Source organism: Grampus griseus (genome assembly GCF_964374135.1).
Source record: "Grampus griseus genome assembly, chromosome: 19".
Lineage (NCBI taxonomy): Eukaryota > Metazoa > Chordata > Mammalia > Artiodactyla > Delphinidae > Grampus > Grampus griseus.
This window is the reverse complement of record NC_139013.1, coordinates 9,800,264-9,823,269: the sequence shown is the minus strand read 5'-3', so window position 1 is coordinate 9,823,269 and position 23,006 is coordinate 9,800,264. Positions and strand designations below refer to the sequence as shown.

The 23,006-nt window shown below is 53.0% G+C and overlaps 1 protein-coding gene across 3 annotated transcripts in view; it reads left to right on the top strand.

Moving 5' to 3' along the window:
* Positions 1 to 21,554, top strand: part of MARK4 (microtubule affinity regulating kinase 4) — a gene marked incomplete at its 5' end in the record, with an annotated part of 29,786 nt that extends 8,232 nt beyond the window's left edge. For 2 of the 3 annotated variants that reach the window (XM_082676556.1, XM_082676555.1), the window contains 11 exons: positions 876 to 932; positions 3,255 to 3,491; positions 7,145 to 7,264; positions 7,736 to 7,835; positions 9,210 to 9,319; positions 9,426 to 9,585; positions 12,348 to 12,565; positions 14,940 to 15,043; positions 17,230 to 17,508; positions 18,795 to 18,839; positions 20,255 to 21,554. In XM_082676556.1, the coding sequence (XP_082532682.1) occupies positions 876 to 932; positions 3,255 to 3,491; positions 7,145 to 7,264; positions 7,736 to 7,835; positions 9,210 to 9,319; positions 9,426 to 9,585; positions 12,348 to 12,565; positions 14,940 to 15,043; positions 17,230 to 17,508; positions 18,795 to 18,839; positions 20,255 to 20,591 (1,767 nt within the window). In that variant the 3' untranslated portion in view covers positions 20,592 to 21,554. Of the gene's footprint in view, positions 1 to 875; positions 933 to 3,254; positions 3,492 to 7,144; positions 7,265 to 7,735; positions 7,836 to 9,209; positions 9,320 to 9,425; positions 9,586 to 12,347; positions 12,566 to 14,939; positions 15,044 to 17,229; positions 17,509 to 17,650; positions 17,731 to 18,794; positions 18,840 to 20,254 lie in introns of all 3 variants that reach the window. The other variant, XM_082676557.1, reaches the window with a different exon arrangement.
* Between the last annotated feature and the right edge of the window lie 1,452 nt (positions 21,555 to 23,006).

Genomic DNA, 23,006 nt, shown 5'->3' with positions numbered 1-23,006 from the left:
GGGCTGTCCAAGGACCTGGGGGCGTGGCTTAAGGCAGGGTGGGGGTGAAGGTGGAGAGCTGGGTGGCTGTGGGCGTGCAGATGCCCAGGTGTGAGGATACCTAGGTGGAGGGATGCAGGTGGGCAAGGTGTGCCAGTGTCAGATGTGTGGGTATGAAGGTGTGCCCCGTATATAAGAGTGTGCCTAGGAGGGCACACAGGTGCCAGGGTGCTGAGGTGTGAGTGCGGGAGTGTAGGTGCCCAGGTGTATAGGTGTGTAGCTGTGTGGGTAGAAGTGCATGTGGCAGCTGGGGTGTATGGGTGAGGGGGGCCCAAGTGTGGGTATCTTAAGTTTGTGGGTAAGAGGGCGTGTGGTGTCAGGTGTGTGGCAGTGAGGGTGCCCAGATGGGTAAGAGGGCGTTCAGGTGTGAGGGTTTGGTGGGTGAGGAGATCTGAGCGAGGGTGTTGGTCCGGGACTGTCCATCTGCTGGACGCAGCTGTACTGGGTGCGCGGGGCTTAAGCCCTGGTATGTTGGGCCACGTGTCTCTCTGTAGCTGTGCGATGTTCTCATGCGTGTTTCTTGACGTGAACGTCAGGAGGGGCCCGTCCTGTTGTCTTGGTGCTGATGTCCTTGCTGGGAGGGTGTCCCGGTGTCTGGGTACCAGGATGTCCGGGTGTCCGGGTGGAGGTGTGTGTCTGTGCAGGTCCCACATCACTTCCTGCTGTGGCCGAATTGGGGGGTGGGGAGGGGCACCAGCATCACAGCCTGTGCTTGGGGAGGCCCGGCGTCCAGAGCTCAGTTGAGGGGCGGGTTCCTGGGGTCTCTGAGGGAGGCCGAGGGGTTTGGGAGCCATAAGTAACTGACCTCCCCTCCTCTCCTCTCCCCTCCCCTCCAGATTGTATCGGCTGTGCACTACTGTCACCAGAAAAACATTGTACACAGGGACCTGAAGGTGAGCCTCCCAGCTCAGCCCACAGACCCCTGCTTGTCCCCAGCACTGCCCCCCCCATCCCCTGGGGTGCCCTGTACCCTCCACCATGTTCTCCTTCCTTTTGTCTTCGTGCTCCTCCCTCAGCATCCAGAGCCCCTTGACTTTTTCCCAAGCTTTTGTGGCAAAAACAAGGCCAGCTGATGGGGGAGCAGGTGGGGGATGGGGACAGGAGGAGTGAACAAAGGGAAAAGAAACAAAGTGTCCCCGGAACAGCCTCAGACTGTTACATGCCTCCCGGACAAGGTCACTGGAATGCAATAAAGACTTAGTCACTCCCCGAGCCTCCGGGAGACTGCAGAATATTCAGGAAACTTCAAGAATGGAGATCTTAGAGCCCCAGAGTCACACAGCCTCCAGGGTCTTAGAATCACAGGCATCTTCGAACTTGAGAAGGACCTTTGGGAGGGCTAGTGCCCCTTGGGGAAGGGACTTAGCAGGGCCTCCCCCTGCCCTACCCCCACTGCCCGGCCGAGCTGAGCAGGGGCAGCTCCTTGTCCCAGGGCCCCTGCTCCACAGCCCCCCCCAGAGAGAACCTCCTGTCTCAGGACTTCCCGTCCTAGACCAGCGAGGGAAACGTTTGTCTGGTGCGAATCAAGCTGTCTGTTGTCTTCACCGTGATTTCTTGAGCATCTACTGTGTCCCAGGCCCTGGTCTAAGTACTTAAGGAAGTGCTTCTCAAGGCTTCTGTAGCAAAGGACCAGGTTTGTTTGAGTATTTGCAATGCCCAGTCCACTGTGGACAGGTACTTTGGTAAAGTATAATAAAAATGAAAGGAAAAGAAAGATGTGCAAAATACAAGCCCGATTTTTAAGATGATTATTAATAGATTCAAAAATCATATAATTCCACTGTCAAGTTGCTGTAGACGTTTTGAAGCACTCCCTCTCTCTGTACTGCCCTGATGTCCCCACACAGCCCCCTGAGGAGGCACCTTGGAGGCTTGGGAGTTTGTCCTGCAGCGGCGGTGGGGGCGGGATGGGGGGGGGGATCCATGGTGAACAACCTGGAGGAGGCACGCTCCCTGGTGGAAGGTCCTGGAAGTGGCTGAAAGGGGATTTGGGGATACAGTCTTCAGGGGGACCAACCACGGGGACCAGCCCAGAAGTGAGGTTGGGGCTGAACTGCGGAGCCTCAGATGCCACGAGGGGGAGTGTCACCACTGAGCAAGACAGAGATGCCGGTAGATTGAGGTTTGGGGAAGATCCCTCTGAAGTGTGTGTCTGTGTGGGTTCTAGCCCTTTGCTGGGCCAGAGGTGGGGAAGGGTGGTACTGAAATACACCAGGAAGTAGGGAGACCGGGAGGAAGCCAGAGATGCTGGGCTAGGGAAGGGCAGTGGTTGGGAGGGGCGAGGCATGGTCAGCAGTCTGAAGGGTGGCTTCATGCATCAGTCTGTAGTCAACAACAAGCTGGAAGAGGCGGGATGCCGGAGGCTCCTTCCACGCTCGGGCTGTGGAGATGGCAGGCCTCTTTCGGATTCCAGCTCTGCCACTTTCATGCTGTGGGCCTGAGGCGGCCTCCCTGAGCCTCAGTTCCCTCCCCCATGAAGTGGCAAATAACAAACACGTGCCGCCAAAAATAGACAAAACCTTATAACGGTACAAAGTATTTCCTGAGTGCTGACTCTGTCCCACGTGGTAAGCACTTTCCAGTTAACCCTGCATCCGCCCGTGAGGCAGGTGCTACGATGACCCTTCGGTTTACACGTCGGAAACTGAGGCACAGAGAGAGCCGGTAATCCACCCAAAGTCACACAGTGAGTGAGTGGTGGAGCTGGGATTTGAAGCTAGGATTCTTCCGGAATCTGTACTTTAACCCCACTGTATGTAGCCACTCTTAAAGATGATAGTCTAAAAGCCCGGTGCACAGTAGGCGCACAATAAATATTATGTAAAATGATCGTTTTCATTTTTGCAAGTCTTGAGCGATCCGTCCTCATTTTTTTTCTGCTGGGTGAACTGAGGCTCTGCGAAGGACAGGAGGTTGCCTGAGGACTTCCAGCTCTGCAGACCACACGGGATAATAGAGCTAACGTTATATAGCACTTACTCGGCATGAAATAATCGTTCGAGGACTTTTCACGGAATAATTCACTTAATTCTCAAACGTCCCTGTGAGGTGGGGACTATGTTTATCCCCATCTTATGGATGAGGAAACTAGGCCCAGAGAGGTAAAGTCACTGCCCAAGGTCACACAGAGAATCAGGGACAGGGCCACAGTCAGACCAGGTCAGCTGGCTCTGGCGCCGCACACATCCACCGTCTGCCCTCTCCTTGCCTCGCAGGCCGAGAACCTCTTGCTGGACGCCGAGGCCAACATCAAGATCGCCGACTTCGGCTTCAGCAATGAGTTCACGCTGGGCTCGAAGCTGGACACGTTCTGCGGGAGCCCCCCGTACGCCGCCCCGGAGCTGTTCCAGGGCAAGAAGTACGACGGGCCGGAGGTGGACATCTGGAGCCTCGGCGTCATCCTGTACACCCTCGTCAGCGGCTCCCTGCCCTTCGACGGGCACAACCTCAAGGTGCTGGGCGGGGCTGGCACGGGGGCTGTGACTCCCCCGGGGAGGGTCTCTCTGGCCCTCACGGTCGGGCCCCTAAACACCTCTTCTGCAGAGGGCTGGAGGGGTGGGGCCGAGGTCACAGGGCATGATGGGGGTCAGGTAGGACCCAGGTCCCCACAGCCTCACGGCTAGCCCAAGTGGACCAGGCTATGTCGGGGTTCAGGGTGTGGGCTTGGCCGCCAGCAGGCTTGGGTTCAAATCCTGCTCACTCACTCGTTCACTCAGTACATAGTTATTGCTTACCGTCCACGGGTCAGGCTCTGTTTTAAGTTTTGCTGACACAGGGTGAACAAAAGAGACAGAAACCCCTGCCTTCATACATGCCGCTTCCCAGGCAATCCTTGAAAACACGCTAAGTGGGAAAAGCTGGTCACAAAAGACCACCTGCTGTGGGTTCCCCTTCTATGAAATGTCCAGAATAGGCAAGCCCATAGAGACAGAAGGCAGATCGGTGGTTGCCTAAGACTAGGGAGGAGGGGGGGTTGGGCTACAGAGTTTCTTCTGGGGGTCGATGACCATGTTCTAAAACGGATTCTGGTGATGGTTGCAACAACTCGGTGAATATACTGAAAGCCGTTGAATGGTGCACTTAAACAAACAAACAAAAAACGCTGCTCTCGTGGACCGACATTCTTGCAGCAGAGCCAGGCAGAAAATAAAATAATAAGCAAAATATATAGCACGCTAGATGCTGGCCCGTTCTGTGGAAGGGGTGGGAAGCGTGGGCTGAGTTGTAGTGTTGGGGCGGATTTTTTTTTTTCCCTTTGAACTTTTTATTCTGAAACATTGCCAGTCAACAGAGAAGTTGTCAGCCTAGAACCGGGGACAGGTGTGTACCTTTCAGGATATGCTCCGGTTGCCTGCGGCCACGTGTGCTACGTGAGTGTCTATATATGCTCGTGGTACCGCTGTCATCACCGTTACTGATGGAACACATGGGAATCAGTTGCAGACACAATGCGCCTTCATCCCTAAAGGCTGCATACAATAGGGATCTCATGAGACGCGGCCTTTCCCCATCCACGATCACGCTTGGGAAATCCAGCGCTGTTGTGTTCCCGGCCTCTAACCCACGGCCCATGCTCGGGTTGCATCAGTCATCCCGAGAATATCCTTGGCCACCGTGTCTTCTGCTCCAACATCCGCTCAGGCGCCCTCATGGCGTTCTATTGTCCTGTCTCTAGTCTCCTTTCATCTGGAACAGTCCCTCCACCATTCTTTGTCTTCCATGGCACGGCAGTGATGAGTTCAGGCCAGTCATCTTGCGGAAAGAACCTCCCTCAGTCCGGGCTGCACAGTGTGTCCTCACGCTTGGATCCAGGTGGTGCATTTCGGGTGGGAATTCCTCAGCGGGAGTGCTCAGGCTGCTTGATGCGGCCGTGAGGAGCCGTCAGGGGATCAGGGAGGTCATTGCCGAGGACAGGCCAGCAGAACCCTGAGTGATGAGGACGGGGACCCCTTCGTCACAGTGGCTTCGGCGAAGCAGCCAACTCTGCCGAGGCCGTCTCCACCTCGGTTCAGTGAGGACCCTAGGGTACCAGCCTCACAGCAGCGACTCGAGGACTTGCTGAGATCACAGAATAAGCTTTCTGAGCCCCACGCATGAAGCCAAGAGAACTTCCCAAAGGGCCAGACCTGCCTCTCACCTGCCCCAGGCCCTTGCCACCTCCTGTTGTCCCAGTTTCCCAAGCCTTGCTGGGTGAAGGAGACATGCAGCTGGGGGCAGATCCCTGCTCTGTCATTTCCTTGCTGAGTGACATTGAACAAGTCCCTTTCTGAACCTCCGTTTCCCCACCTGTAAGATGGGGACAGTTACAGCCAGACTGGGTGTGTGAAGCCCTTCACGGGGACCTGGCATCTGCCCAGGGTGTCATGCTCGGGAGCTGCCCTGGTGGCGGTGTCCGTGGCCTGATGGCTACTTCTCACCATCACGTGACAGAGGCGGCGTGGAGTGGTGGTTACACAGCAGCACAGGCTCCGGGCCTTGACTGCCTGGCTTTGAACCCTGGCCCTGCCACTTCCTGGCTGCACAGTCCCAGAGCAAGTGACTTAACCTCTCTGGGCCTCAGTTTCCTTGTCTGGAAAACGGGGCGTCCTAACCCTGCTTCACAGCATCCTTGTGAACACATGTCATATGTGTAAAGCGCTGAGAACGCTGCCCAGCACCGGGTGAGTGCTCTGAAAGCGATCCTCGTTACTATGAAATATTCACGACCCTTCAGGCTGTGATGATCTGCAGGCTCCCCAGGCACAGGCCGCATCCAGCCCTTTTAGGAGAAGGCCCCCGAGGGAGCTCCCAGCCCAGGCCCTGGCAGAGGGCTCCACCCCAAGAGGCCCCTTGCCCCATTCACCCTACCGTCCATTTTCTGTCTACCTCCGTTCTTTATTCAGGATGGAAGGGGCTCTCCCTACTGCCATGCCGTGGAGCGTGGGACTTATGTTTTCTCATAACCTTGGCAGGGCCCTCCTAAAAGGCCCTTAAAGAAAAAAAAGTCAGCATATAAATCAGTGCTCATTCTTTGAAACTGCCAGGGCCTCATAGCTTTTTGGAAAGCCATGGGGGATGGGGGGCAGGATGCCCCTCTCTCCTCCCCTTTTGTAAACCTAGTATTAAAAAAGCACTTGCGGGTACTTCCCTGGTGGCGCAGTGATTGGGACTCCGCCTGCCAATGCAGGGGACATGGGTTCATGCCCTGGTCCGGGAGGATCCCACATGCCACAGAGCAACTAAGCCCGTGTGCCACAACTACTGAGCCTGCGCTCTAGAGCCTGTGAGCCACAACTGCTGAGCCCACGTGCCACAACTGCTGAGGCCCGCACGCCTAGAGCCCGTGCTCTGCAACAGAGGCCACCGCAATGAGAAGCCCATGCACTGCAACGAAGAGTAGCCCCCACTCGCCGCAACCAGAGAAAGCCCGCCCGCAGCAACGAAGACCCAATGCAGCCAAAACTTAATTAATTAATTAATTTAAAAAAAACACTCGCGGAATCCCTGGCGGTCCAGTGGTTAGGACTCCGCACTTTCACTGCCGAGGGTCCAGGTTCGATCCCTGGTGCTGGAACTAGGATCCCACAATCCATGAGGTACGATCAAAAAAAAAAAAAAAAGGCACTTGCTCTGGACATGACTCATGCTAGGCATTTACTCCTACAGGCTCACTCCTACCCTGGCCTGGGGAGTGAGTGCTGTGATCCCTGTTGACAGACACGGACACTAAGGCCCCAGGGGCTGACTCACCGACCCACCTCCCCCTGATAGAACTCGCCCTCTCTGTAAGATTAACTCAGAGTGAAAAGTTATATCACTTTTTAAAAAAACTTTTTTGAAAACTGCTGCATCTATGACAACGTTCCCGTTTTACAGGTTGAAACTGAGGTCGGGAAAAGTGGTGGGGTTTTTCCCACTGCATCAGGGCTGGGACTTGGAGCTCCTATCACTTTTGTCGGGGGATTGGGAGAAAGATGTGTGTGTGTGTGTGTGTGTGTGTGTGTGTGTGTGTGTGTGTGTGTGTGTGTGTGTGTGTGTGTGTGTGTGTGTGTGTGTGTGTGTGTGTGTAATGAAAACGGGTGGGGAGGCGGGGCGGACCCCTCCCCCAGTAACCCCATCCCCCCAGGAGCTGCGAGAGCGAGTCCTCAGAGGGAAGTACCGGGTCCCTTTCTACATGTCAACAGACTGTGAGAGCATCCTGCGGAGATTTTTGGTGCTGAACCCAGCGAAACGCTGTACTCTCGAGGTAAGCTAAGCCTCCAGCCCCGCACCCCTCCCACTGAAGCCTCCTTGACTGACACTATTCCTCCCTCTCCCGTGCCCGACCCGCTGCTGGAAGGTGAGGGGAGACAGGCAGCCCAGGAAAAGGCTCCCAGGCCCGTCCTGACACCGCCCCCCAAACAGCCTCGCCCACTCCCCTACATGCCAGTAATTAGCTAATGAGCTCCTAGAATGATCACAGGGTGCCAGGGACCCAGATGATGCGGAGGAGGAAGGGTGGCTTCAGGAGGCTTCAGCTGGGTGGGTGAGGGATAGGGCGAGGAGGTGCTAGCTCTCAGGAAGCTCTCGATTCTGGGGTGCTAGGCCTTGGAGGTGGGGGCAGGGCAGGGCAGGAACCCCATTCGGGGGCCTGCGTGGGAGGTGGGAAGCTATATTTTTCCCAGTTCCTTCTGACATCTCTCTTTCCCCTTCCCTGTCCTGCTCCCGATTCCTGTAGCAAATCATGAAAGACAAATGGATCAACATCGGCTATGAGGGTGAGGAGTTGAAGCCATACACAGAGCCCGAGGAGGACTTCGGGGACACCAAGCGAATCGGTGAGGGTCAAGGAGAGCAGAGCCATAGGCCCCAGAGCCAGGGGTAGGAGCTTCCCAGCACCTACCCCTTTGGTTAGTGCATCACAGAAGTTTGCAAGGCAATTGGGGAGAGCAGAGAAGTCTGGGCTCCAGTCCCTGTGCCACTACTTTCTAGCTGTGTGACCCAGGGCCAGTGGCTTCCCCTCTCTGTGCTTCTGTTTCTTCATCTATAAAACGGGATAATCAGAGGGCCTATCTCGTAAGTTTGTTATGAATATTCAATGAATGAATTTATATAAAGCACTTATATCAGGCATGTAATAAGTGCTTTTGTGTTAGCTTTGACTATTAAGACACAGGAAATCACAGTCACTTCCAGAAGAGTTTGGTCAAAGCCATCAGTAATCTGCATGTTTGAGAAAAACTCCCACCTTGGCACATGCCTCACCCTCCACCCATTTGGTCCCAATCCCTTCAGCCTGGAGCCCTCGAACATTTGACCCCAAAAGCATTAGCCCTGGAAGAGCCCCTTAGGAACCATCCAGTAACCTTCATTCTACAGCTGAGGAAACCAAGGCCACCATCAGATCTGACTGTATTAATCAGGACTTCCTGGTTGCAAGTAACAGAAAACCCAAGCCATTCTGGCTTAAACCAGATAATAATAATAGGTTGAACCATGTGAAATTGCCATTGTAATAGCTCAAAAATTGTTAATACCAGCAATTTCATGTGTTTTAATCTGATAGTGGTGTTATTCATTCACATAACTGAAAAGGCCAGGGTATATCAGCCTTCAGGCACAGCTGGATCCAGGTGCTCAGAGACAGTTGTTAGGGATCTTCTCAGTGGTGGCTTCTTTCCCAGGCAGCTCTCCCCGCCAGGAGCAAGCTGACAGCAGCATATCCTAGTGGCCTGGACACCCCATCAGGAAGAGAAGCCACTTTCCTCATGTTCCAATAGAAGCCCTAGGGCGGTGCCCATTGACTACCCCTGAACCAGTCAATTTGACCTTGGGGATGGAACACTTTTATTGGCCAGAACTGGGTCATATGTCCACCCTAACCAATCACTGTGGCTCTGGGTATGGAGCATTCTGATTGGCCATACCTGGGTCATCTGCCCAACCTGAACCAATCAGTATGGCCTTGGGGATGGGACACTCTGATGGTCCAGACCTGAGTTATATGCCTGCCCTTGGGGCTTGCAGCAGGCAGGAGTCAGCCAGGTGATCTGAGCTGGGAAGAAATGTTCTTCCAAGGAAAATCAGGGTGCTGCTGGCAGAAGGAGGAATGGATACTGGACAAGCCAAAGCGCAGGCATTATGTGATGCAGAAATGAGTGGAAGGGAAGGATCTGGGGAGACTGAACCGCCTCTCCATCCCCCTCTCCCAGAGGTGATGGTGGGTATGGGCTACACGCGGGAAGAAATCAAAGAGGCCTTGACCAGCCAGAAGTACAACGAAGTGACCGCCACCTACCTCCTGCTGGGCAGGAAGACTGAGGTCAGAAGGCGTCAGGGACGTTTGGGATGCGCGATGCCCAGGGTGGGGGGACTTCTGGGGCAGAGGGGACAGGGGCTGAGGTTCCTCATCTGTCATCTTCCTGCAGGAGGGTGGGGACCGGGGCACCCCGGGGCTGGCCCTGGCACGGGTGCGGGCGCCCAGCGACACCACCAATGGAACAAGCTCCAGTAAAGGCACCAGCCACAGCAAAGGGCAGCGGAGCTCCTCGTCCACCTACCACCGCCAGCGCAGGCACAGCGACTTCTGTGAGTGACGGCCCCACACCCCCACGCGCCCTCCCTGGTCCCAGGGCCTCGGACCCGCGTTACGTCAGGGCTCTCTGGCTGGCAAGCGGCAGAAACCTGCTCGCGCCACCTGCAGCGAAGGGAGGAGTGCCTTATAAAGGGGCAGGGACACTGCGTGAAATTTGGAGGCAGTCAGGCTCAGTAAGGGGTTAGAAACTGGAAAAGCAGCCAGACCCAGAGCAGACACTCTGTGTCTTGCTTCTTCTCTGCTCGTCTGTTTTTTCCTTTCTTTCTTACATATCCTGCCTTATCTTTTTCCCAGTCTCTTAACTCCTTACAACTCGGTTTTAGAGGCCAGCTCAAATAATAGCTGGAATCTCTTTGGTCCACTCGATATCAGGGTCCAGTTGGGATTAATCCACTTGACTAGGACACAGGATGACACATTGTACAAAATGGCTGCTGAGAGCCTGCCCTCTGGCCTCTCCTCCTTACATACTAGTGGGAAGGGAGTGGGCAGACACCTGATTGTATCCCACATTCTGCAACTAACATATATCTCATCCCCTGCAGACAATAGACCCACCACCACTACCACCACAAATGAGACGTGGGAACTTCCAAGAGGTCTCTTGCCTATACCCTCATCAAATGTTAATCATCCCCACTATTTTTCAACAGCTTTATTGAGATATAGTTCACATACATTGAAAGTGTGCAGTTCAGTGGCGTTAGTATAGTCACAGATCTGTGTATCCTTCACCACAGTCAACTTTAGAACATTGTCAGTACCCCATAAAGAAACTCCATAACCCTTATTCATCTATTTCAAATCTCCCATCCAGCCCAACCTCCAGCCCCTGACAACTACTAATCTATTTACTATCTCTGTAGATTTTCCTAGTCTGGACATTTCATATAAATGGAATCATACAGTATGTGACCTTTTGTGACTGGATTCTTTCACTTAGCATCATGTTTTCAAGGTTCATCTGTATCGTAGCAGTATCAGTGCTTCATTTCTTTTTATGGCCGAATAATATTCCATTGCATGGATATACCATATTTTGTTTATCCATTCATCAACTGAGGGTCATTTGGGTTGTTTCCACCTCTGGTTACTGTGAATAGCATTGCTGTGTACATTCATGTACAAGTTTTTGTGTAGATGTATGTTTTCATTTCTCTTGGGCAAGTACCTAGGAGTGGAATTGCTGAGTCATATGGTAACTCTACGTTTAACAGTTCAGGAACTGCCAAGGTGATTTCCAACTTTCCGTTATTTTTGCAGCCCTACTTCTCTCTAGGGGTGAAATTCTTTACTCTGGGACGGGCACTAGTACAGGGAGAGGGGAGTCAGGGAAGCTTAGCATCAGTCCTGAGCAGAACCTGCTTTGTTCTGGATGGTCAAGCCGTTCCCCTCCCCTGGATCTCCTTTTCCCCACCTATAAAATAGCGAGATTGGCCCAGAGAGTCCCTAAGAAGCTTGTGACTCCAGCATCCTACGGTTAGAACATGGTAACCTTTAAAAATAACCCACATGGAGACCTTCTGGGTTCTGGGGTTCTCAGGATAAAAGATGGTTTATGAGTGTCCTGTGTCCATCGTTGTAGAGCTTGTTATGGTTCTGGGACTTTTGCGCATTAAGTTTCCTGAGGATTTAACATGCAGAAGTTCTGACTCTCTGAAGTTCTAGAACAAGTTTAACCCCCGGGTTCTAAAACTAAATTCCCAAGATGTTCTAAAGGACAAAATTTGTTTTGGTTTGTTTTTGAAACTGTTACACTCACATCCTTCAAAACTTGATAGCGCAGGAAGGGTAGATGGTAAAAAAGTCTTTGTCCTACACGTATCTCGCAGCCCCCAGTCTTCCTTGGAGGCAGCCACCGTTACCGGTTTTATATCAGTTCTTTCAGAGAAGTTTCATTCATATATAAATATATAAAGAGAAAGATGTGAAAACAAGGAGAAAGAGAAAAATTTTTAAATGCATAAAGATGGATAAATACAATATTAATATATTAATATACTATAAAGATATATTCCCCCCTTTTAATAGAAATGATAGCCTTTGGGCAACATTCATTTATAAACAAGTATAGATAAATAGGTATAGTTAAACACTTCTCCTCCCCTTTTTTTTTTTTTTTTTTTTTTTTTGCGGTACACAGGCCTCTCACTGTTGTGGCCTCTCCCATTGTGGAGCACAGGCTCCGGATGTGCAGGCTCAGCAGCCATGGCTCACGGGCCCAGCCACTCCGCGGCATGTGGAATCTTCCCAGACCAGGGCACGAACCCACGTCCCCTGCATCGGCAGGCGGACTCTCAACCACTGCGCCACCAGGGAAGCCCTTTTCCCCCTTTTTATACACATGATAGCCCACTGTAGACCTCATACCTTGCCTTGCCTTTTCTACCTCACAATCTATCTTGAAGATCTTTCTGTATTGGAACATTTTTTATAGTTGCATAGTATTCCATTGTGTGACAATATCTTGACTTACTTAGTTATCCCCATATTAAGGGGCATTTAGCCTGTTCCCAATCTTTTGGCCTGAAAAAAAAAAAAAAAAAGAAGGATGCAGTGAATAACCTGTATGTGTGTCATGTCATTTATGTGGAGCTTCTGGGTCAGTATATATGTTGTCACTTAGATATTATCAGAATGGCCCATGCAAAGATTGTAGCCTATGTGAGGAATTCTAAGGTTCTAAGGATCATCTAGAGTATGTTTTGGCTTTTCCAGGTGACGCCAACCCTAAACTGTCCCCTCCCTCTACCAGGTGGCCCATCCCCTGCACCCCTGCACCCCAAGCGCAGCCCAACCAGCACAGGGGAGGCAGAGCTGAAGGAGGAGCGCCTGCCAGGCCGGAAGGCGAGCTGCAGTGCCGCGGGGAGCGGGAGCCGAGGGCTGCCCCCCTCCAGCCCCATGGTCAGCAGCGCCCACAACCCCAACAAGGCAGAGATCCCAGAGCGGCGGAAGGACAGTACGAGCACCCCTGTGAGTGGAGGGGCTGGGGGATGGGACCAGGGGTGCCACCACCTGTGGCCCAGCCTATCGATGCCACCTGGGTCACATTTTTCAGACTCTGCCGTTTCCCATCCTGTTCCCCAGACCACCACATGGGACTCTTTGTTTTATCCATTCACTCGTTCACTCAACAGACATTTATTGAGTGCTCTCTCTGCCTAAGCTTGTACTTGATTCTAGTGTATAAATTAGGATTCATTGTCAGAAAGAAGTACTCTGTGCTTTCGACGGGAAGGAATTAATACGGGGAATTAGGTGTGGTGCTTACACAATTGTAGGAAGGGCTGGAGGGGCAGGCAATAGACAAGACCTACAAGAATGACATATTGCCACAGCAGAATTGACCCACCAAGGGAGCTGCCGCCTCTGAGGCCACCTCTAGCTCTGTTGAATTCAAGAACATACAGTCATGGCTGCAATGCAAGACTCAGAAACTTCATTCTCCAGAAGAAGAGCCTCTGCTGCCCAGAAGTCTGGAGAACCGGCACTGGTGCCCTGCTGAAGCAAAGACCCTCATCTCACGGATTTGCCTGTGTGAGCCCAAGTCAAAGGGGGCAAGAAAGTGGCTGCCACCCCTTTTCCACCTTGCAGATCATGAGTGCAAAGATTGGCAGAACCCATTCATATCCAGAACCTGGGCTGCAGAGGAGTTTCTGGGGAATGTAGCGTTCAGCTTTGTTGCTTCTACAGCTCCTTAGTATAACATAATACAAGCTAAGGGAACCAAAATATCCTCCTCATCAGAGACAAGGATGGAGACAAGTTACAGGAAGGTGGTCAGGACGCTGAAGCTACATAGACCACAGTTTGAATTACATTGATGAGCTGTGTGACCTTGAGCAAGTAACTTCCCCTCTCTGAGCTTCACTGCTCCACCCTGTGAAAATGAGCTCATCAAAAACGTGGGTTGTTGGGAGGATCTTGTACAGTCTTCACACAGTGTCTGGCTCAGTAAGCACTCAGTGAATGAGAACTGTTGTAATTGTTGAAATAAACCCACACTTTAAGAAAGTAGAAGAGGAACAGCAAATTACCCCCCGACCCTGCGCACCCAGAAAAGCAGTAGAAGGAAGAAAATAATAAAGAGAAGAAAAGAAATCAATAAAGGAGAAAACAGATGTACCCTAGAGAAAATCAACAAGCCAAAGTCTGATTCTTTGAAACGATTAATAAAATCAATGGACCCCTAGCAAGACTAATTAATAAAAAAGACAGTACGTGACATTGTAAATCAACTATACTTCAATTAAAAAAACTAAAAGAAAAAATACAGCAAACACAAAATTACCACTATCAGAAGTGAAAAAGGGAACTTTGTTCTAACATAAAAAGGTAGTAAGATGGCATTAGGAACTACTCTATGCCAATAAATTTGACAACTTAGACAAAACGGACAAATGTCTTTAAAAACACAGTTAACCAAAACTGACACGAGAAGAAATAGAAAACCTGAACAGTCTCAACATCTTCCCATAAAGAAAACTCCAGACCCAGATGGCTTTAAGCTGGTGGAAGTCTTCCACACACTGAAAGAAGGAATAATACCCAACTTAGGCAGACTTCCAGAGGGGAGAAAGAGGGATCGCTTTCCAACACATTTTGTGAGGCAACAGAATCCTGATACGCCATTCCTGTCCTCGGAGAGCTCGGTGCGGTAGGGGCTGGGGACCGCAGATGTGGTCAGTCAGAGTGATCAAGGCTGTAGCAGGGAGTGCAGCTGACTCAGCCTGGGGCCAGGGCACGGATATATGATGAACTGACAAGATACCTAAGAGTGAGTCAGAGGGAAAGACAGGAGGAATAACCAAGCAGATAAGACAGCACGTGCAAAGGCCTTTATGAGGAGAGACAGCACGGCATGAATAAGTATGTTTTTCAAAGTTTAACGTGGCTAGAGGTGGGGGAGAGCTGGGAGAGGAGAGGGGGGCGAGGCTGCCCCCTGGGAACCTTCCCTGACCTTCTCTCCTCCCAGCTCCAAGGCCTTCTATGACTCTCAGCCTACATGGCTGGGATGGCCCACTAACCCTTCATGTCTTTAGCCAAAGTACAATAAACCACCTACTCGCTTTCAGTTCACACACAGGCCCCTGCCTCATTCCTTTTATTTTTATTTATTTCTTTATTATTATTATTTTTGGGCTGCGCCTTGCAGCATGCGCAATCTTAGTTCCCCGACCAGGGATCGAACCCGGCCCCCTGCATTGGGAGCACGGAGTCTTAACCACTGGACTGCCAGGGAAGTCCTCCCTGCCTCGTTCCTAATGAGGGAGGCCATAGAGGGTAAAGGGGGATTAAGGGGTGTCCCTTTGCTCCCTCACTCTCCTCCCGGCCTTGTCTCCTGCAGAACAACCTCCCCCCCAGCATGATGACCCGCAGAAACACCTACGTTTGCACAGAACGCCCGGGGGCTGAGCGCCCATCCCTGTTGCCAAATGGCAAAGAAAACAGGTATGGAGGGAGGGCAGCAACAGGGAGGGGGCAGTGGGGTGTAGGTGAGCAGGGCCCCCTTGATCTCAGATGATAGATGCGGGGAGGGGTGCCATGGGGACTGGGGAGTCTGTGTCTGCCCTTCCCTTGGCAGAATCTACCCACGTCCTCCCTCTCCCAGACTCCCCTGAAAATCCTCCACCCTTAATTAATTAGTCATCAGCACCAGGAAAGCAGTCTGCCCCATTCTCTGCCTACGAGCCTTGGGAACCTGAGTTGATTCTTTTTTTTTTTTTTTTGAATGATCCATTTTTAGAGCTGGAGAGAAGCCCCAGATTGTCACAGCTTCAACATCCTCTGGTTGGCTGGGTTTCAAACTTCTTTGCCTGAGTCTGTTCGGTCTCTTTCAGCTGGCATGTGAGGGAAACCAGCACAGACTGGCTGGAGCATAAAAAGGGAATGAATTGGTTCACATCACAGTTCAAGTCTGGGAGTGGGGCAGGCTTCAGGATAATGACACTGCCGCCCACCAGGACTGGCAGGCATGACGCCGAGGTGCCCTCTGGGAAGCACCTGATAAACAGATGCAGGTGTTACTCTTTGGAGGGGCAAGGTAATGGAGTGGTTGAGGGCAGTGATTCTGTGGCTCCTCAGCTCTGAGTTTGAATCTTGCCTCTTAGCTCTTCGGCAGGTGTCTGAGCCTCCATTTCCTCCTGTGTAAGATGGGGCTGATGTTCTCTGCCTCCAGACCCTATTAGAGGGAGCCAGTGGAGATCAGGTGTGTCCTTGTACCTGGCACAGGGTCTGAGACACAGAAGGCATTTGATGAGTACGAGCTTTTTTGTGGTTGTTAAATAAAAATAAGAACAGCCAACATGTTTCAAGCAGTAACCATGTGCCAGGCCTCTGTACATTAGCTAGTTGAATGCCCCTAACAATTCTATGAGGTCGATCCTGGTATCTCCATTTTACAGCTGAGGAAATGAGGCATAGATAGCTTAAGTAACTTGTCCAAGGCCACACAGCTGGTAAGTCAAGGAGCAAAGATTCCAGACTGACTCCAGAATCTGTACTTGGAATCACTATAACATATGGCCTCCCAGTTCTGGCCGAGAGATAGTGTATAGTTAGATTATAGATTCAGGAATGAAAAGACCCCAGAGTGCAGTGGATGAGACGGAGGTTTAGTCCTCTGTGATGCAACCATCCAGAGGTAGGAGGGGGTGTCCTCCAAGGATTCAGGACCAATTTCAACATGAGGCTGCAGCTCTGGACCTGAGGCCACTGCACCAGTTACCACTGTTTCGCAACCAGCAAGTAGGGTGGAAAGAAAGTGGAGTGCAAACTGCTTTCTTTTTAGAGGCATGACCCAGAAATGGTACAAAGCACTTCTGTTTATATTCTGTTGGCCAGAGCATGGTCACATGACCACCCCGAGCTGCAAGGGAGGCTGGGAAATGTAGTATCTGGCTGGGCAGCCATGTGCAATGTTCATACTCTAAGGGGTTTGGTCACTAAGAGTAAAACAAGGTGTATGGATTCTGGGAGAGAGGTAGTGGTATCTGCCAATCAGGGCTCCCTCTTTGAGATCCAGGCTCGTCCCGGCTCCCTAGGGTAGAAACTGGAGGTCTGGCTCCTGCTGTCAGGACTGGGAGCCTCAGCGGGCCTAGAGGAGGGCCCTGGGTTAGTGGATCCACCTCTGCCCACACAGCATCTTGAGAGAGTTAGGGAGAGGGTGCCTTCCTCTTTCTTTTCACCTGTTGAAACGTTTTCATAATGAATGTAGGTCCCCTTGAGGTTCACATCTATTCCTTTCCCGCGATTGAATAATAGCAAAGTGTTTGCACAGTTGGTTTGGTTCCTGAGGTTTGGATGGCAAATGGCAAGGGATTCATCCAAACATGTATCTGAATCTATTCAATTGCCGAGTTTGGAGAGAGGAGAATTGGGATAGGGGACAGATGGGAGGGGGCAGGGTTTAAAGAAAGGATAGTTTGAAGGAGGGATGACTTAGGAGTTGAGACGAGGTGGTAAGACAATACTAGGGTTGCACAGCGCACAGCCTGCACAATGTACGCAGCAGCCCTGTCTCTGAGCTCCAGGTTGCTAGAGGTTTCTGATCTCAGGAATGACGAGTGGAGAAGCAGGGGGCTGGGGACTTGGCCTGCCTCAAGGCCCCACCCTGACTTGTACCTCTCTGCCCACAGCTCGGGGACCCCACGGGTGCCCCCCGCCTCCCCCTCCAGTCACAGCCTGGCTCCCCCATCAGGGGAGCGGAGCCGCCTGGCACGCGGCTCCACCGTCCGCAGCACGTTCCACGGTGGCCAGGTCCGGGACAGGCGGGCAGGGGGCGGGGCAGGTGGGGGCGTGCAGAATGGGCCCCCCGCCTCTCCCACACTGGCCCATGAGGCCGCACCCCTGCCCACTGGGCGGCCCCGCCCCACCACCAACCTCTTCACCAAGCTGACCTCCAAACTGACCCGAAGGTGAGCCCCACGGGATGTGGGGTCTGGGGAGCGGGATGGGGGGCTGACGGGGCCTAACCTGTCTTCTGCTCTACTCTGCCTCTGTATCCCCACGTCTCCTCCTCTTCCTCCGTCACCCTTCGCCTCCCTCCTCACGCTGCAGGGTTACCCTCGATCCCTCTAAACGGCAGAACTCTAACCGCTGTGTTTCGGGCGCCTCTCTGCCCCAGGGATCCAAGATCAGTAAGTCCCCTCCCCCCTCTGCTTTCACTGGCTCTGCCTCTCTATCTGCATGTCTGACCTGTGTGCGGGCCTGGCGGGAGGGGGCGCTGTGAGTCGGGTAGGGGCTCTGGTGGTTCATTTCCTCACTCAGTTAATAAACAATAGTCTGGCCTCTGGAGCCAGGCTCTTGGGGTTCAGACCCGAACTCTTCTGAGTGCCCTTGAGCAAATGACCTAACTTCTCTGGGCCTTACTTTCCCCTTCCCTGAAGTGGAGATAGTCATAACCGTACCTTCCTCCTAGGGTTGTCGTGCGGTGAGCTATATCGCTAAGCGCGCTGATGCACGGACCGAGCTTAAAATCCTGCCTCGGAAAATGCTTTATAAATATTCACTATTACTATTCTTTGAGTGTCTCCTGTGTGCCTGGCACCATCGTGGGCCCAGAGTAAAGTGAACAAAAGGGATAAAATCCCTGCCCAGGACATTCTACTAGGGGACCCAGACAGTAAACAATAACTTAGTAAAATATATGTACTGTCAGGTGGTGGCAAGCACTAAGGAGAAACAGGAAGCAAGGAAGGGGCGCCAGGGCTGTGGGGAAGGGAGGGCACGGCTATACATGGGGCAGGCCTCACTAAGGAGGCTCATTTGAGTACAGCCTGAAGGAGGGGTGTGTGTGTGTGTGTGTGTGTGTGTGTGTGTGTGTGTGTGTGTGTGTGTGTGTGTGTGTGTGTGTGTGTGTGTGTGTGTGTGTGTGTGTGTGTGTGTGTGTGTGTGTGTGTGTGTGTGTGTGTGTGTGTCCTTCTATATGTAGGTATGTGTCTCTGCCCACCCCCGCCCTCTTTTGTCTTCCAAATCCTTCAGTATCTTTCCTTCAACCTGCACTAACCATTTCAGACGGGGCTCCCCTTCTGGGCATGGAGAGGGAGATCAAATCCTGACTCCCAGCCCTCTCCAGCCCAGCTCCATACAGCAGGGGGGGACCAGGGCTGAGGCAGGGGCTGCCCAGAGTCCTGGAACCAGTGGGTTGAGGGAGAGGCCCCTATGTCCAGATTAGACACTCTTCCCCCCTCCCCTCCCCTAGGGTCACAGACGAACCTGAGAGAATCGGGGGACCTGAGGTCACAAGGTGAGTGCATGTGCCTCCCCTGAGTGCCACACCAGCCCCTCCCATTTTGCCTGTCTCAGACCCCACTGGTGTAAGTACCTCACCAGACCCTTAGATGGGGCCCAAGCCTCATCCTCATCCTCCAAGGCCAACTTCCTGAAATGTCCCTATGACCCTCCCTTCTCTGCTGGCTCCTGTTACCCACCCTGCCCCCTTGATTTCCTCTCATTTCCACCTCCATCCCTGAGCATTATCCCTTGACCATCTTTAACTTCAGCCTCTCCCATCTCTAACCCACTCCGCCCCCTGTTGACACCACACCTCCTTTCCCCTCTCATCCAATGAGGCACAAGGGTTGCCAACAGCTCTGGGCCATTGTAGAAACCCTAGTGGAAATAAAGAGCCTCCCCGGCAGTTCCAGCAGTCCCAGGACCAAATCTCATTGGCTGGAAATGGGTCACATGTCCATCCCTAAACCCATGCCTGGGACCAGAAGGGTGGAGTATTCTGATTGGTCATACTTAGTGGTATGCTCATCTTTGAACCAATCACAGTGACCACGGGGGTTGCATGCTCTCATTGACCGGAAGTGAGTCATGTGTTCGCCCTTGTGTTCATGCCCCACCTAAACCAGAAAGACTAGATCTGCAGTGCCTCTCAAGGGGAACACTCTTTGTATTTTAGGCAAGACATTTCTTTGTTAGGCAGGACCTTCTCACACATTGCAGAATATGTGTCATTCCTGAACCTCCTGCCCAACCTAATAAATGCTGGCATTGCTCCCATCCCAAGACATTTTAACAGTCAAAAAGCCCCCAGAAGTTTCCTAATATCCCTTGGGGGACAGTACTGCTCCCAGGTGAGAACCCCTAGTCTAGAGTAAGGTAGGTTGGTCCTTCAAGGGAAAATGATTATTACCAGAAGAAGGATATATCAGTTAGGAGATAAGCTGAGCTGCTATAGCAAAGAGACCCCAAAATACAAACAGGAATAACCTTCTCTCACACACAAACCCTGTGTCCAGGCCGGGCTGGCAGGGCCACTCTGTTCCTGAGGCCATTCAGTGTGTTCCCAGGGCTCTTACATCCCCACCCCTAGAGCCCCGTCATCCTCACGGCCCAGGCTAGCTCGTGCTGCAGCCTCACAGGAGGTGGGACAGGAGAGTCCAGGGCGTGCGGTTTCCTTTGAAAAGGGTGACGTGGGGTTGCACCCATCGCTTCCACGCACATCCGGGAATTTGGAGACAAGACCACACCTGGCTGCAGGGGAGGCTGGGAAATGTAGTCTCCAGCTGATAGCTATAGGTACAGCTGATACTCTGTCACTGGGGTAAAAGAGGTTTTGAGGAGATACCTAGGGATCTGTCCCAAAGTGGGAACAGTGGGTTACCTTCCTCTTCTCCCCCATCTTTAACCCCTAATATCTTCCCACCTCAGTTGCCATCTACCTTGGGATCAAACGGAAACCGCCCCCCGGCTGCTCCGATTCCCCTGGAGTGTGAAGCTGACCAGCTCGCGCCCGCCCGAGGCCCTGATGGCGGCTCTGCGCCAGGCCACGGCGGCCGCCCGCTGCCGCTGCCGCCAGCCACAGCCGTTCCTGCTGGCCTGCCTGCACGGGGGTGCGGGCGGGCCCGAGCCCCTGTCCCACTTTGAAGTGGAGGTCTGCCAGCTGCCCCGGCCAGGCCTGCGAGGAGTGCTCTTCCGCCGCGTGGCGGGCACTGCCCTGGCCTTCCGCACCCTCGTCACCCGCATCTCCAATGACCTCGAGCTCTGAGCCGTCATGGCCCTGGGTCCCCTCCTCTTTTCCTCTCCCACTTCGCTTCGGCAGGAGAGAAAGGGGGTCAAGGAGGGGATTCTCCCTTTGTCATCACTTCAGTTTCCCTGAAATCGGTCTGGGGGCAGAGATTGTCCCCTCTGCTGTTCTCTGGGGCCGCTGGGCAGGAGAGAAGAGCAAAGGGGCTTCACAGGGGAAGCTGGCGCCTTCCTGGAGCCTCCAGCTCGTCCTGTCCCCCCTCACCCTGCCGCGGGTACCTGAGGAAACTTTGGGGGCAGGGGGGGCAGAAAGGGAAACAGGAAACTTCCATTCCCCCCAACAGCTCAAGAATTAGGCCTTGGGCAGGGGCAAGAAGAGTTGCTGAGCCTAAAGACTGGATGGAGAACTGGGGTGGGTGGGGTTGGGAGTGGGGGTCAGAGAGGCAGATTCCTTCCCCCCCCATCCCCTCCTGCTCGAACCCCCCTTTCCTGCCCCAGGCTGGCGCGGGGCACTTTGTACAAATCCTTGTAAATACCCCGCCCCCTCCCCTCTGCAGAGGCCTCCCGAGGAGCTGCCGCTCTCACCTCCGGTTTTTAAGTTATTACAGCCCCGCCCTCCTCCTGTCAGCCCCTCACCTGCAGCCTGTTGCCCAATAAACTTAGGAAGTCCCCCCTCCCCCACGCTGACCCTGGGGTCTTCCTTCCCTGCCCTCACCTGCAAGTGAGATGAAGAGGAGGTGTGTGACTGGGTCAGTGGTCTCTCCTTTCTGAGCCTCGGGCTTTCTCGTCTGCAGAATGGGAGTAGTGGGGGTGTGAGGGTCAAGGATGATGGTGGAAGAGGGCAGGACAGGACTCGGCCTCATCCACGAGGCCCCAGTTCCTATACCAGACCCCCGTTCATCCATTCACATACCCACCCACATGGTATACTGGACTCTAAGCCACTTCTTACTCCAGCAGTACATTTATTCAATAAACAGTCATTGACCGGTGCCTACTCCATGCCAGGCCCAGTGTGGACACGAGACCCAGGGAGCCCCTGTCTGTCGGGGCGGGAGGGGTGTTCTGATAGACACTAGAGAAACCATTGCTTTGGGGGCCACAGAAGAGAAAGTGAGGGGGTTGGGGGAAGGCACTCCAGAGGAACTGGTGCCGGAGTTGGGCTTTGAAGGATGAGTAGGAGTTGACCAGGTATTGCGTGTGCCCTGGACACAAGTCTGGAAGTGGCAGTGCATGGTATAGCTCAAAGAACTGTGGGTAATTTCAGGGTGGCTGCTATGTTGGGGGTGGGTGGAGAATGAGCAAGAGAAATGCTGTATTAGGACTCATAATCCGTCTACACTTAAGCAAAAAGGTATTTGTTTGCTCATCTCATAGGCCAGGGGTGCCTGACTTCGGGTACATCTGGATCTAGGCAGCAGGCAAGCTCACCTCTGCTTTTTTCAGTGTGAGATTCATTCTAGTAGTTTCATCCATCAGGCACTCCCTGATGGCAGTGATGACCCCAGCAGTTCCAAGCTCTCATCCTTCCAGCTTAGTTGCTGCAGCAGAAAGTCTGCTGATCTTAGATCATGTGATCGTCCCTGGACCAGTTGCTGTGACTCTGGAGTGGCCTGTGCCTAGAACTGGACTTAGAAGGGGCTCCCCAAAGGAAAGTCAAGAGTAGGAGTAGGAGAAGGGAAGTGGAAGCATGATAGACTTAAGCAGTAGAGGGCTGTCCGGTGCAGAAGGGTGGGGCTGCCTCACCTAGGGCCTTGTGGGCCAAAGGGAGCTGGGCTTTCATCCGAGGGCACTGGGGAGCCATGGAGGGTTGCATGCGGGGAAGAGGCTTAGTCAAACTGCCTCAGTTGCCCATTTAGAGCATAGTAGGGTCAACTGTTGTATTCTTCATGGAGCTGACAGGAAAGTCAAATGAGAAATGAAGGGTGGTAAAGATTAAAGAGTGGCCAGTGTTGAAAAATTCTGGGTCTGGGGCAGAACCAAAGTCCTGTTGTGAGTGAGGCCAGAATAGGACTCTGGGCGGAGAGAGAGAGGGAGGGAGGGAGGGAGGCAGGTACCATTTGTGGTAGGTAGGAGGGAGGCAGGTACCATCCTGTGAGCCCTGCCCCCCTCCCCAGTGAGGTCAAGTCTCCCGCCAGCCCCTCCCAAACATACCCACTCCTTCTCCCCATTCCATTGCTACCCCTGTTCTACAGTTGAGAGGGTAGAAAAATGAGGTGAGGGTAGAAAAATGAGGTGTGTGTAGGGGGAACCGACCCTGTCACGAAACCTCAATCCCGGAGGGCTTCCTTTGTGCCCAGCCCTATGCTGGGGACACAGTGGTGACCAAAACAGCCCCAGCCCTGCCCTCATGGAGCTCACAGCCCACTGGAGGAGACAGCCGTGTCCTCAGTGATCCAGAGTGAGCGGGGCTGGTATGGGGGAGTCCAGAGTCCGC